This window comes from Artemia franciscana, chromosome 13, assembly GCF_032884065.1.
Source record: "Artemia franciscana chromosome 13, ASM3288406v1, whole genome shotgun sequence".
Taxonomy (NCBI): domain Eukaryota; kingdom Metazoa; phylum Arthropoda; class Branchiopoda; order Anostraca; family Artemiidae; genus Artemia; species Artemia franciscana.
Genome location: NC_088875.1, coordinates 19,818,755 through 19,834,364, shown reverse-complemented (window position 1 = coordinate 19,834,364; position 15,610 = coordinate 19,818,755). Strand labels below are relative to the sequence as shown.

At 34.9% G+C, this 15,610-nt stretch overlaps 1 protein-coding gene across 2 annotated transcripts in view; it reads left to right on the top strand.

The window, feature by feature from the left end:
• The window catches only part of LOC136034628 (gamma-aminobutyric acid type B receptor subunit 2-like), a 340,796-nt gene that overhangs the window by 271,048 nt on the left and 54,138 nt on the right, over positions 1-15,610 (top strand). For both annotated transcript variants that reach the window (XM_065715928.1, XM_065715927.1), the window contains exon 15: positions 14,840-14,939. In XM_065715928.1, the coding sequence (XP_065572000.1) occupies positions 14,840-14,939 (100 nt within the window). The remainder of the gene's footprint in view (positions 1-14,839; positions 14,940-15,610) is intronic.

The window sequence follows — 15,610 nt, the reverse complement described above, 5'->3', positions numbered from 1 at the left end:
AGCATCTTTGAAAGTCAATGGACATAGATGGGAAGGCAGGTTAGGATAGTTCTTTAAAATAACCGCATTGATGAGTTGCTTCGCACTATGCTAGAGTTGATATGTAGGTGCGGGGATGAAGCTAGTAAATTCGTTAACTCTCTGTAACTCTCTGCTTATTCACCTTTATCTGGATAAGGCTTGTCAATTTTTTATTCAGCTTGTTCAGTTGCGAGACCACAGAAGTAGCAACCGCATCAACAATAACAGGTACGTCACTAGGCGAATAAATTACAAATTTTTGGGATGAGCTATTTCCCTTTAGGCGCTGCAACAAATCATTTACGTAAAACTGAAACGTTATCAACGTCTTTTTGAGGTTTGATTAGTCTAGAACAGATCAAAAGAGAGTCGTAAGTGAAAAATTTCACCACCTTGCCAACAATCGTCTCAGCTCTTAATTCATCAAAATTCAAAAATGGGTTGAAAACCATTCTTTGGTCTGTCATACCTCCAAGATGTGAGCTGGTCTGGTAGATGACTTCAGGGCGAGGATGATTAAATCTTGAAGCATTTCTGATAAGAACTGTTTTTCTTAGTTCTGTGACGTTATTCAGCTTCCGAAGTTGTTCTGTTTTGACATCCAATTCTGACAACCATTCATTTGGTTTAAGGTATAAAGCTTTTTTTTATCTATAATTTTCAGTGAAGATCTTTGTTTCTGCCTTCGGGAATAATCGTTTTTAATTTGTATTTGTGTGTCCACATTAGTATCTTTGGAAATGATTGTCTTTCCATTTTTGTGATTTGCCTTTGGACATCGCTTTACTGTCGATAGTTTTAATGCGATAAAATTTTGTATAATCTTCTTAACAAAATTACTTGATTTCTTAAAGCTGTTCATTTCTCTGTATTTTGTTAAATAAAACCTACTTCTCTATTGGGTAAATAATCCATTAGACAGCCGGTTTTTTTGCCAAAAGTAAAAAATCTTTAAAGAGTAAAAATTTTTAACTTGGCTGCTGCAATTAAACTTTATTTTTGAAATTTTATGCATTTTTTAAATATTTTGATTTTTCAATATTTCCTTTTTTAAACATTTAAATTTTTTCTTCCTTTTGTATTATATTTCATGGAATTTCTAGCTTGCTTCAATTCTGAACATTTAATAGGTATTCAGCATAATTTTTTACGTTCTGGCTCGATTAGTTTATGTTGATACTTTTTTTTATCAAACAGGTCGTGGTAACGAACATTAAGTAAGAAGTGACACGGCTCAATAGTAACAGAAACTCTAAAAAACGTGGATTAAATGTCAATAAATATATCAAAAGAATCTCCTTATTATGCTGATTCCAAATATATAAGATTCATTAAGCTTAATGCTACCCATTAAAGCTACGAGCCCAAGAGCCTGAAAATTTGCCTGATTTTCAAAAAAGCGAGGATCACCCCCCTAAAAGCTAAGGAATCTTAATGAATATCACACCTTAAGATTCAGTGTATCATAGAACCATACTGTAGAGATTTCAACCTCTTATCTTAAAAATGTGGAATTTCGTAATTATTGTCAGAAGAAAGATCATGTTTACTCTTTTTCTTTTCCCCAGGGATAATCATATCAAACCAATGGTGCTAGAACATCACAAGAGGGCTCATTTGAACGGAATTAGCAGTTTTAGAGATCTCTCTGACTGACCATAACGACTGGAGGGCAACTAGCCCCCTCCCACTTACACTTTTTTCCCAAAATCGTCCCATCTATATTTCAATATAGTTATTTTGCGCAGTATAGTTGAAACTCCGACAACTTGTGCATTTGGAGATAATATGAACCCCCCCCCCTCAGTCCCCTGAGGATGGATCTTTAACTTAAAAATTACCCCAATGCTTACGTATAGTATTTGTTATTGGGAAGTATGCAGATATTTTTCGAGGGGGGTTGTGCTTTGGATGGGTTTCCATGGTGATATTTTTTTGTGTAGAGGGAAATTTATGGGTGTGAACTTTTCGGGGGAAGTTTATCAATCGGGAAATTTGACATAATTCCTATGGAATTCCTATGAAAAATTCTTTTTTTTTGTCTTACTTCGTCTTTCCCTATCAACTTTTCGCAGGTGGAGATGTTCCAGGGAAATTTTCCAAGGGCAATTTTCTGCGTATTTGAATTTCCAGGAAATGATTTCCATATAAGGGGGAATTTCTGGAGTAGTTGGAAAAACGACTAACCTAAGGTCTTTTTCAAATGAAAGTACACCAAGGAGAATTTTTTCAAGCTGAATCTTCTGCAAGACATTTACAGGGAGGAGAGAACTTTCAGTGAAGATGGAATTGTCTTGAATAAACTTTAAGGCTGGTGGAAGGGGGGTGTTGGGAGTTTTAGTGTTGCTCATTACTTGGAGTTGAAAAAAAACTTTTTTTTAATGAAAAGGAAAAATGTTCACAAAAAAAAGTTTTGTGATTTTAGTCGTGTAGACAAATCGGTGGAGCTATGTTCGTTAGTGACAAAGGTTTCACTAAAATTCTGTAAAATAAAAATCAAAACAAAAAAAAGCAAAAGATTGCACATTTATTCATATAAGGTTTGGAGGTACTTTACTGAAAATACTTTCGAGTACACTAAATGTACCTAGTGATTATTTGCAAATGTTCTACTCATTCTACTCACCGATTGCAATTAGAAACGGTATAACTGCGGACTTATTGTAGGGAAAAACTCCCATCAATGAGTCATTTCATACCTGATTCATTTTGAAAAACACAATTCCCCCTGGGAAAAAAAAATTACTTCTGGAACCCAATGTTTAGTTTTTTAAAAAGCCCTAAACTACTGTCCTGACATGAATACCCCTGGAAGGGGGAATTTGGATAATTTCTGTGGGAAAATAGTGCAATTTTTACTTTTTATTGATAGTAACCTAAAATTACAGTACTTAAGTTGTTTTGGGTTATAAAATTCCTTTTTCTAAAATTTTGCCAATTTCCATAGGCTAATAGAAAATTTTTTAAGCTCTAGCTACTCCCTTTCTCCCCTCCAAACGACAAGATAATGATCAACTCACCCTCCCCTAAAAAGCTCCTGTACCACTGTAAACTATTTTAATATTTTTTGGATGCCCCAGACAATTCAACTCAGCTGAGTGAGGCTTACAAATAAGTATCTATGTTAGTTGTTCATAAATGGGTTGTGTGTAAATTTTGGTGAGGTAGATGGTTGCAGTGGTAGCAGCAATCAAACAGTTCGTGGTAACGAACTGTAGTAAGGAGCGACCCGGCTCAATAGTAACCAAAACTCTAAAAAACGGCATTTTGATACCAATACCTACATCAAAAGAATCGCATTTTAATGCTGATTTTAAATATATAAGTTTCATCAAGTTAAGTCTTACCCATCAAAAATTACGAGCCTGAGAAAATTTGCGTTATTTTAGAAAATAGGGGGAAACGCCCCCTAGAAGTCATAGAATCTTAACGAAAATCACACCATCAGATTCAGCGTATCAGAGAACCCTACTGTAGTTTCAAGCTCCTATCTACAAAAATGTGGAATTTTGTATTTTTTGCCAGAAGCCAGATCACGGATGCGTGTTTATTTGTTTTTTTGTTTTTTTGTTTGTTTTTTTCCCCCAGAGGTGATCGTATCGATCCAGTTGTCCTAGAATGTTGCAAGAGGGCTCATTCTAACGGAAATGAAAAGTTCTAGTGCCCTTTTTAAGTGACCAAAAAAATTGGAGGGCACCTAGGCCCCCTCCCACGCTAATTATTTCATCAAAGTCAACGGATCAAAATTCTGAGATAGCCATTTTATTCAGCGTAGTCGAAAAACTTTATAACTTTGTCTTTGAGGACGACTTACTCCCCCACAGTCCCCATGGGAGGGGCAACAAGTTACAAACTTTGACCAATGCTTACATATAGTAATGGTTATTGGGAAGTGTACAGGCGTTTTCAGGAGGATTTTTTTGGTTGGGGGAGGGGTTGAGAAGAGGGGGATATGCTGGGGGAACTTTCCATCGATAATTTGTCATGGGGGAAGAAAATCTCCATGAAGGGAGCGCAGGATTTACTAGCATTATTTAAAAACACAATGAAAAAATAAATATGAAAAAGTTCTTTCAGCTGGAAGTAAGGAACAGCATTAAAACTTAAAACAAACAGAAATTATTACCCATTTGAGGGGCTCACCTCCTCCTAATACCTCGCTCTTTACGTTAAAGTATTTTTAGTATTTTCAACTATTTATTCTACGGCTTTTGTGATTCTGGGGTCATTCTTAATGAATTGGGACAAAAATTAAGCTTTAGTGTAAAGAGCGAGGATCTGACAAGGGCGCAAATCCCCTCATATATGTAATAAAAATATGAGAATACAAAAGTTCTTTACGTAAGCTAATTTATAAGTTACGTAAATCTTTTACTAAAAAAAAATATTCGTAAAAAATTAAAAGTTCTAGTTGCCTTTTTAATTAACCAAAAAATCGGAGGGCAACTAGGCTTCCTCCCCCGCTCTTTTTTTCTCAAAATCATTCGATCAAAATTATGAGAAAGCCATTTAGCCAAAAAAAAAAATGCAAATTTCGTTTTAATTATTCCTCTGTGGAGAGCCAAAATCAAAACATGCATTGATTCAAAAACGTTCAGAAATTAAATAAAAAAAAACAATTTTTTTTAACTGAAAGTAAGGAGCGACATTAAAACTTAAAACGAACAGAAATTACTTCGTATATGAAAGAGGCTGCTTCCTCATCAACGCCCCGCTCTTTACGCTAAAGTGTTTTACTGTTTTAAAAAGAAGAATTGAGAGACAGAGTCAAACTTTAGCGTAAAGAGTGGGGCGTTGATGAGGAAGCAGCCTCTTTCATATACGAAGTAATTTCTGTTCGTTTTAAGTTTTAATGTCGCTCCTTACTTTCAGTTAAAAAAACTTGTTTTTTTTTATTTAATCTAGTAAAGAACAAACCAAGGCCCTTACTAACACAAATTTAAAAACACATTTAAAATAACTGGCTAGTGAAAAAAAACTGCTGTTTTATCTGGTTCAGGAATGGTAACTATTATCTGATTTAATTAACAGTATAAGTAGCATTGACACGGGAGAGCCAACCAGTACAAAATTAGAATATTCCAACAGGTATGCCTGTGACTCTAAGGAATATACCCTGAACCTCATTAATGTATTCCAGTTGATACATATAGGTCATATTCAAACAGGAGCATTGTTTTTATATTCAAGTTATACTATTACTTAATAGGAACGAGCACAACGAATTTTGAAAACTCGGTCTTTGATACGAATTTTTGTATAAGTTCGTTTGTGGATGAGAGATATTTATTAGTATTCATCCAGCGATTGAATCAAAGTGATTAATCGATCTTCAAATGTAAGTATTTTCGAATTCATAATCGATTAGAATTTCAATGCCTTACCTTTTAATTTATCCTTTAAGGAAATCCATTTCTTTTTCATTATAAAAAAATATGTATAAATCTACGTTACTAGTTCACTTTTTGACAGGCAATAGTAAACTATTATTTCCATGCACTTGCGCTAACCTGCAATCCCTTCTTAAGCTTTTCGGTCAGAGGGGTTAAAATTTTTAACACTAATTTGGCAGAGACTGTTAATCTTCTTTAAAATCATTCTTGACTACAGAACGATGTTAAACCGAATACTATTCTTGAAATTTTTAGATAATATTGAAGAAAAAACATGCCTTATTTAAAAATGGGAGGAGTTCAAGATGTATCTAGTGCATTAAATATATATAATAGAAATGTATTAAGTATATTGATGGTTGAATTAAAACAATCAAATATATATGTTAACATTGAAACAAAACAAAGATAGGAGAAAGGTGCCTCCCCCGGGGGACAAAGCAAATGCAGTGGGGTTCTATCTACTGACTTGTCAGATTTTACAAGTCCCAAACGTTTCAAGTAGTTCAGAAGTGCATAACTGATTTCAAAAGTGCTTAACTGATGTATTTTGAACTCTGAGAAGTAACTGCAGATACATATTTTAGCTGTAGGATACCGTACATAACACTTTTTGAAGTTAATCTATATGCTTTTAAAATGTTATTACAGCCTTGATTGGAAGTCTTCTCAACTCCAATTATGATTTGAAATTCATTTTACCAGTATTGGCAAGTTTGAAAAAGGTGGTGTTGTATATGATGTTGTATATGATGTAGTTGGTTGTTTTTCATAATATCACTAGCTATTCGGTGGGGGCGCTTCGCGCCCCCCCCCAAGCCCCCCCTCCCCGCGCAAGTCGTAACGCGCCATATTAGTTACGCGCCATTGTAGTTGTGTCCCTGTGTCCCACCTGTGATATATATATATATATATATATATATATATATATATATATATATATATATATATATATATATATATATATATATATATATATATATATATATATATATTTAACTACGTAAAACTTGCGAATGTACAACATTCTTGGCTGTCCCATTGTCTGTGCACATAAACAGATTGTCAGGTTTACCGACTCTTGAACATGCAACATATAATTTTCCATGGGAAAAACAATCTGTATTCAGATCTATACCTCATTATTCTAATGATTGCCCTTGAGCTTTGTCGATGGTGATTGCTAATCGAACATTCCTTGCGTCCCTGTCGTCATTTATATATCCCCTGTGCCCCCCAGTGCCCCCGTTGTTGTTGTTTCTCTGTGTCCCGGTCGTCATTTGTGTCCCGGTGTCCCAGTCTGTAATTTCTCTTTGAGTGTCGTGGTCGTCATTTATATTCCCTGTGTCGCGGTGTCCCGGTCGTCCTTTTTTTCCCGGTCGTCGTTTGTGTTCCGGTGTCCCGGTCTGTAATTTCTCTTTGAGTGTCCTGGTTGTCATTCTAATGATTGCCCTTGAGCTTTGTTGATGGTGATTGCTAATAGAACATTCCCTGTGTCCCTGTCGTCATTTATATATCCCCCTGTGCCCCCGGCACGGTGTCCCAGTTTGTAATGTCTCTTTGAGTGTCGCGGTCGTCATTTATATTCCCTTTGTCGCGGTGTCCCGGTCGTCATTTTTGTCCCGGTCGTCATTTGTGTTCCGGTGTCCCGGTCTGTAATTTCTCTTTGAGTGTCCTGATCGTCATTTATATTCCCTATGTCCCGGTCGTCATTTGTGTCCCGGTGCTTTGTTGATAGTGATTGCTAATCGAACATTCCTTGTGTCCCGGTCACTTTCTCTTTGAGTGTCCCGGTCATTATTTATATTACCTATGTCCCGGTGTCCCGGTCGTCATTTGTGTCCCGATGTCCCGGTGTGTAATTTCGTCAATCAACAAACATGACGTCAGTCGACACACAAACATGACGTCACTCGACAAACAGAAACACAGACAACTTATTTTTATATATATAGATGTCCCAGTGTCCCGGTCGTCATTTGTGTCCCGATGTCCCGGTGTGTAACTTCGTCAATCAACAAACATGTCGTCAGTCGACACACAAACATGACGTCACTCGACACACACATACACACACACACACACACACACGCAAACACACACACACACACACACACACACACACACACACACAGACAACTTATTTTATATTTATAGAAGATACTCGATTCCTCTGAGAAGCTGCTAGTATTAGATCCTCTTTTTGAAAACAATATATAATTGTAATACGCGCTTGAATAAAAAATTCATTCTTAGATTCCTATGGTTTTTCCCCAAATCCCTAAGTCAACTGATTCAAGTAAAGAAAATTGACTATTTTAATTGATTCTTCCTACTTAAACATCGCTTTTCACATAATGATATGTATGGTTTATTAACGTGTAAGGTCGTATATGCGTTCAATGTTATAATTCAACTTCTAGGCTATGTGAGGAGAAATTACCGTCCGTCAAAACGTTTTTATAATTCAACTCACGATCTTCAATGCACCGCTGCTGACTATGAGTTTGCTAAAAAGGCTTGGGCAAAGCAAAGGTGTAAAAATAAGGAAGAATACTGTAAAATGTTCCTGAGAAGTGGTGACGTTGTTGGATGTTGTTTGTAAAAATACGGATAAAATCTATCAGAAATTTGGGTTGGATTTGGATATTTTTCAACTCTTCATCTTGTGATCGATTTAATTTTAAAAATAAGTAAAGAAAAAATAGGTTTGATCACCAACGTGGATCAGCATCTATTATAAGAGAGATCAATGATGGGAGGGTTTACTATCCACGGGGATCTTATCTTGGAAACTGACCCGACTGGATAATCACCGGTAAAAAGTTGGATGCAGTTTTTTTGGATAGGAATTCCCTTTATCCATCGGCAATGTTTCACTACATTTTTAAACGCGGTAATTACAAATGATATGAGAATGCTTGTGCTCCAAATTTTGACAACATTACCACTGTTAAGGAGAATGGATCGCAAGAATGTCTTTTGAAATTGATGATGAAGTACCATTGAAACTTCAGGACTCGGTAAAGGATTTTGTTTTTCCGTGCATAAACAGATCGGTGTCTAAGGCCTTCTTTGAATCCACATCATATTTCTTTGGTATAGGATGGGGTATGCACTGGCCACCTTTAAAACAAAAACTTATTGCCAACATTCATCCGGAAAAGAATATGTTGTACAGCACGTTCTTTTGCAGTATACGCTGGACAAATGTTTCAAAGTTACAAAGATTCATAGAGCCCTCCGGTTCGACCAAAAGCCTTATATGAAGACGTTTATTGACACCTTTGTCAGTAAACGCTCTGAGGCAGAGCCAAAGATTGAAAAATAAATATTTAATATAGTTTTAAATTCAGCCTTCGGTAAGATTTGCGAGAGTGTGCGCAATAAAAGTCGTTATGACGTTCTAACCGAACCAAAAGAATGTGCTCGAGTTATTGTAAATTCCACCTTCACATCATTTACTATTCCAGACTAGAATATTGTCATTTTGCCGAGGAAAAATCGAAATTTCAATTTGGTTAAAAATATTGCTGGTGGTAGCACAATTTTAGAAATCTCAAAGAAACTCATGTTGTCAATCTTTTGCAATGTTTGTAAGGTCCAAAGGCCGAGGGAGGGGGAAGTTCAAGTGTATTATATTGATTCACTCCTGAGACACTGAATCACTCCTATTAAAATTTAAAACTGATAATTCATTAAACGATTTGGAAAAAGCTCTCAAATGAACTTTACCAATTGGGACGAGTCTATTTATCCAGAGCTAGGGAAGCGCTTCATCCCAAATCAACTAATTATTGCTAAAATCCTAGACGGGGAGCGACTTAATATCCAATGGTGTGCTTGCAGGCCCGAAGATGTACTGTGTAAAAAAAATTACAATAACGATATCAAATAAATGTGCAAAGGGGGTGCTTAAACACTATGGTAAAGATTTTTCGATATGAGTCTTTACAGAAACCTCTGTGGAGAGTTGTATAGTTCCAAGAGTGAAAGTCCTGGCGATTCATTTTCTAAAATCTAAAAATACACAGTTAGAGTTGAAAAGTGCTATGTCAGCCATATCAGACAAGTCTATGTACGTAAGGTTGTTGTGACGTTACTACCCTATGGGCACTATCGCGTATCAGATCAACATATATGTGTACAATATAGAAAACACATCGGTCTGGAGAAACTCCTTTAAATCTAATAGTAGTAGGTTAGAGTGGTTTTTTTCTAAGTAATATATTCCGTGTGTCCACAAGGCTGAGTTATCTTAGGATTTTTTTTTGAATCTGGTGTGTTTTTGTATTATAAAGTGTTTTTAAACAGTAATAGTTTTTGTATGGATAAAAAATATTGTTTATTTATTTTAAAAATTTTAAAATAAACAAAATTAAATTTTAATTTTTTAATTTTTTAAAATCATAAACAAAAATTTTTTGTTCTTGAACATCGTAGTAGTAGTAGCAGGACTGATAGAAAAATTATTATTACTGATTCATTAGACAACTACAGTTCACAGTTAGTTTTATTCTAACTGCTGGAGACAAAAACCACATATATCAATTTAAAACCCAATTCAGATCATTTCTTTGTGTCCCATCAATGTCGACAAAACAACACTTTTAACGAAAATAAGTTAGAATCTTAATACAAAGTTTTCGGAAAGCCCCAAAAAATCTACTATAACTAGAGTGTTTGGGAAGAGTCCTATGATAAAATAATTGCGCAGGACACAAAATTAATACTGGGACTTGACGTGTTCAACATTAATGAGCCAAACTTTTGGTTGATTATTGATGATTTAGTCTAATCCATTGAAAAATGGTCTCAGGATTGTTTACAGTCCCACAATTGTTTACTCCCAGCTCACATTATGAAACATTTCTGTAACCCTAGTTCTAAACAATCTCTTTCATCAGAGCCAATATATGAAGACGCTTGCTTTGAATTGTATCTACTATATCATTTAAAGGACTGTTCGTGATTCAACTTCTCTAATAACTTCAAATAAACAAATATATTATGTTGCTTCAAAATTTCTATTTTTAGCATACAAACAGGTAACAAATAAACCATATGGTTATATTCTACTTAATCTCAATTGGTGTAAATCCAAGGATTTACGTGAAGTCACAGAGACTTTGGACTATGAAATTACCGTATATCTTCCAGTGAACAGTAAAATAGGTCACTAGTTGCCATCATGACAGTCAAGAAACTACATCAAACTAGACATTTATTTTCCGTTCTAAGCAACACAAACCGGCACTTAGGAAAGCCATACTCAAACATGGTACTGACAAAGAATTTATTGGTCTCATATCTGAACTTTGTTTAAATTTAACCGAGGGTAATGTTCAATTACCAGAAGTAGTGAAACAACAGACAAAGCAACATCGTACCATTGTACGTGACCTAGCTTGCAAAAAAAAAGAAAGGAAAAGATTTTAAAAGAGAACGTCTTCTCAAAACAAGTGGTAGCTTTCACACACTTTAACTGCCAATAATCACAAGACGTAAAGAGTTTTCTCTAGAAAATAGCTAAACCTTACAAATTGACGCCAATAGAACTTGCCCTTTCACCAATAGAACAATTTTAGGACAATTTCAGTAAATTCATTAGTAACGGAATATTACCGATGACAAAAAACTACATTTTCTTCGAGATGCTTTTAGACAAGGGGACAGACATAAACCTGTCAAGAAAGACCGGTCAATGCAAGTATTATTGATAAAAAGGAAGTGTCTGTTTAATATTCTGGAACAACAACAAAAAAACAACCAAAGGAAAAAGATTCAATATTTTCCAATCTTCTGTCAAGTGATCCATATGAATGTATTAAATTTAGAGAGCATCTTCGTGTAAAGTAAAATGACTGAATTTATTTCTCTTGGGGGGGTCTACACCCGGGGAATCCACCTAAACACCACGCAGGTACGCCGGGGGAGGGGGGTCTTCCTAGCCACCTCAGGGACTTAACTTATTCCTTTCAGGGGGTGAGGCTCACACCCGGGGAAATCCATCTAAACACCACACTGGCTTGTCGGAGGGGGAGGGGCCCTTTCGAATTACACTTTTTTAAAATATCAAAATCAGATGTGCAGTGTATTTTTTAAAAGTGTGATGTTAGTACATAACTAAAGTCATAGATGGTGTTATTCTTAACAATAATTTCTTTAGAAAGACACATTTTTTTGCCTCTAACCAGTTTTTCAAATGAACTTTTGAAATTCTTGTCTGGTTTAGGAATCGAACGTGAGACCCAAGATTTCCTACGGTAAAAGAACGACGCGTTAGTCAATTGGGCGAAAAAAGGCATTGATATTATTAGGATCTTAGGAAATATGCTGTAACCAAATGCTGTTAGTGCAATTTTTCTGGGCGCAAGCCACCTGGTGTTAAGTATCACTGTATCTTGCCAAGTTAATATGCAATTACAGTTTCGTGAGATAAATGTTTCCGAGAATTTCTTGATATCATTTTGACAACTCTTTGTTTCAGAGAATTTCTTTATCGTATCTCATTATCTTGCAAAAATGCATTTGTTTGCCAAAAATAAAATCTGGTCCGAGCTACTACCATTACTTGAAGTGATAATAAAAGTAATTTTGACATGGATTTTGACATGGATTCAAATATACAAGGGGTTCATAATCTATGTTTTTTTTAATATATGCTTAGTGGATGGGGACTGTTTACAATACAATTTTGATTGGTACCGAGCTCACTGATCCTTTTAATTGGTCAATGACTTTTGTTTCAGTACCAAAAATTATAATGACTACAGCCGGCCATGTATCAATTCTGTAATGAACTGGTCCAGAGCACGCTGGTTTTTTATTGAGTTTGGGTCCACCCTCCGGGGCTCCGTGTCCCCTCTAGGGTCTAATGTGCCCCCAGACTTTTTTTTACCCCCCATACTTTTTTTCAATTTATTAATTTTGGGGGCCAGGGAGACTTAGAAATTTTGGGGGACAGAAATTTTTTAACTTCATTTTTTTATATATTAGAAATTTTTTAACTTGGAAATACCTTTTCAGGAACTTAGAATATTTTTTCTGGAACTTCGATTTTTGCAATTTTTATCTGGGAATTTTTTCCAACATTTAAATTTTTTTAACTTAGTTGTTTTTGAACTTAATTTTTATGATTTAGAGCTTTTTTTTATTTTTTCCTCGATCTTCAAATTTTTTTGAACTTTGAATCTGTCTTTGAATTGAGTTTTTTTTAACTCAAAATATTTTGCGAAATTTTTTCTCATCTCAGAAAATGATATATAATCCTTGGTGATCATGGTTATTGGACTTTTGTTAATGCAGCCAAGCCTGTGGTACTCTATAGTAGGTCATCGACAGTAAGCGAGTTCTTGTATGTTTTCTTAACAAATTTAATTGTGCACTGGAAGGATAAGCACCTACATCATATTTAAAAACAGAAGTGATTATGAAATTTTTCAACAAAATGTGCTTGCATGATAATGTTAGTGTAACATTAAATGCTGACGAACACAAATATTTGAACTACGATACAAGGATTATTGGTGAAACTATTGGAAGCACATGCGTGAGATGTCATGACTATGAGGGATTAAATCTCATTGGAATACCAAGAAAAATCAAGTCTTATGATGTTGGATATACGAGAGTGAGATCTCCGGAGAGGATATCACTGCAAACATAAGAATAATAGTTAATGCCGAGGGACAACTTCTTGTTAGTGCTTATGGTAGCAAGTTACCCGGTGATAAACCTTATCGCCAACTTGTCGTGTTTTAGTATTCGACAGAAAGTAAAAAGAAGAGAGAAGTGCTGCTGAACCAATGTCATAAATTATATCTTGTCCACGTGCGGGAACTAATACCTTTGTAAAAATAATTTGGTAATAGCCGGTGAAATCGCAGACAAAATAAAAGGGCTTTAGCAGATATTACTACTAAGGAAATTAAATACAGTTCAAATAAAAGCACAGCATCGATGACCTTAATAGTATTATTAGTAGTTTCATCTCATCCAGACTTTGGTAAAAACATTATCGACCTATTTCAGATTCGAGTGCACCCCCTGTGGACCTATTAGTGGACCTAGTGTGGACCGTTTTATTTTGACATGGCACTTATTTTATTTCAGAGTCATACACAATTTTTAGATGGTATCATCTACAAGATCATCACACATTTGATCATTGGCATTATTTTATTCAGTGATGATATCTTTGGTAAACTACCACGGATACTCTTAACGCTTACCGATACTTTGCTTTTCGCTAAATTTTCTTTAATTTCTTTATTTACTTTTTCTGCCAATGCCCTTTTTAGTTTGCCTGCGATTTCACTATTTATTACAACATTATTTTCACACAGGTAACAGCTCCAGCAAGTAGATAAGATATGTTTTATGAGATTGGAGCAGCAGTACGTCTGTCTTTTTTTTACCTTCCGTTGAATGCTAATACCTGAAAAGATGGTTATATGGCTTATCACTGGGTAACGTTGTACCACAGGCATTAACAAGAAGTTGTTCCTCATGATCCTCCCGATAAGATTTGTGTATTTGCATTCTTTTTGAGTGATATCATCTCTTGAGTCCTCATTTTTGCATGTCCACTATCATAGGAGTTGAATTTGATGGGTACTCGAAAGAAATTTAATATCTCACTATCATAACAATGCACCGATATATGTTTTATAGATCAAATAGTTTTCTTTGTCAGTATTAAAGGATACAATAATACTATCAGGTATGCACACTTTCTTGAAATATTTTATCTTCGCTTTTGTTTTTAAATATGATATAAGTTTTTACACCAGACAAAAATTTCAAAAAAATGAAAACTGCTCAGAGGTGAACAAATTTGTCACTGGAAAACAAAACTTGTCGTATACAACTATGATCTATACTAACTTTAATTATTGACTTTAGTTATGTAGATGGCAGCACCGGGGGGTTTAAATACGTAGCAAAGAAAAATTTAGTTAAGAAAAAAATTGTATTAATGTTCAGTTAGCAGAAAAATATTGCATTAGAAAACCTTTTGCGTAAAAAAGAAGCTTGATGAAGGAAAACTTCACTGAAGTTTAGTTAGCATAAGAAAGAATATTGTCTTGGAAATTAGTCGAGCATTTACTTTAACAAGGTATGTTTTGACTCCAATCTTGAAAGAATGCAAATTATTCTCTCCCCTTTCTAAACAATGCAGCTCAATGACTTTTGTGTCCACTGGTAATGTCTACGTAGTCTTAGAGCATCGTGCTTCAGCCATAGTTTCCTCAAAATCAATCATGGAGGCCTCATGCAAATGAACCCTTAATCTGTAATATTTGAAATGACTCCTCTGCATGTGTCTCTGTTGATCATTTACGTGGGTTTTGAATATAATTTGGGTTTAATCTTTTATTGGTGTACCAGACTAAAGGAGATATAGTCAAGTTTATTTCTAGGCGCTCGCTAAGGAGTTGGGTGAAGAACTAATGGAAACATCATTTATAGAAACGAGCGAAGTTACATCGTCTGTTGCAAGAAGAAAACAATGCCGAAAAGGTATGACACTCTATAAGGGTTTAGCTTTCTTTTGCAGTACTTTATTTAGTATCTGGGTTTCTTTGCAGATTTTTAACATGCAGAGCAAATATCATCAGTAGGAGCATAATTGGAGTTATTTTACAAGTACTTATTTAATTTTTGAGTTCAGGTTTATGCCTCACTTATCAAACTATGTACAGTGAATCCTGTTATTACTCTATTTTACATTATGTCATCTGTTTCTAAGGCAACTTATACTTTTGAATTATCTGTTTAAAAATAAAATAAAAATGTCACTCTTCATTTTGGCGTGTGCAAGAATGGGCCGAGAATACAAGTAACGATACAAAAATTATCTTGAATTACCTGAAAGACTGAAACAAATATTGCTAGTTCTTAGTTCTGATAGTTAAAAACTAAAGTTTATTGAACGTTATCTACTCAACTTTACAACTTAATCTTTGCAGTTTAAGTTTGATTATTTTTAGCTTATTTGCTTATTATTCGTTTGCTTACGTTATTGGATGAGTAATAACTCATCCAATAACGTGTTTTAAGCAATGCATTAAAATAGCAATGATTGAAAATACCGTATTCTTATTGAAAATCTAAAGTTTGAAAATCTTCAAATCCTACAGCTCTGAATGAAATGCATTCACATTGTTGCTCCCCATACTATTTTCCGTACT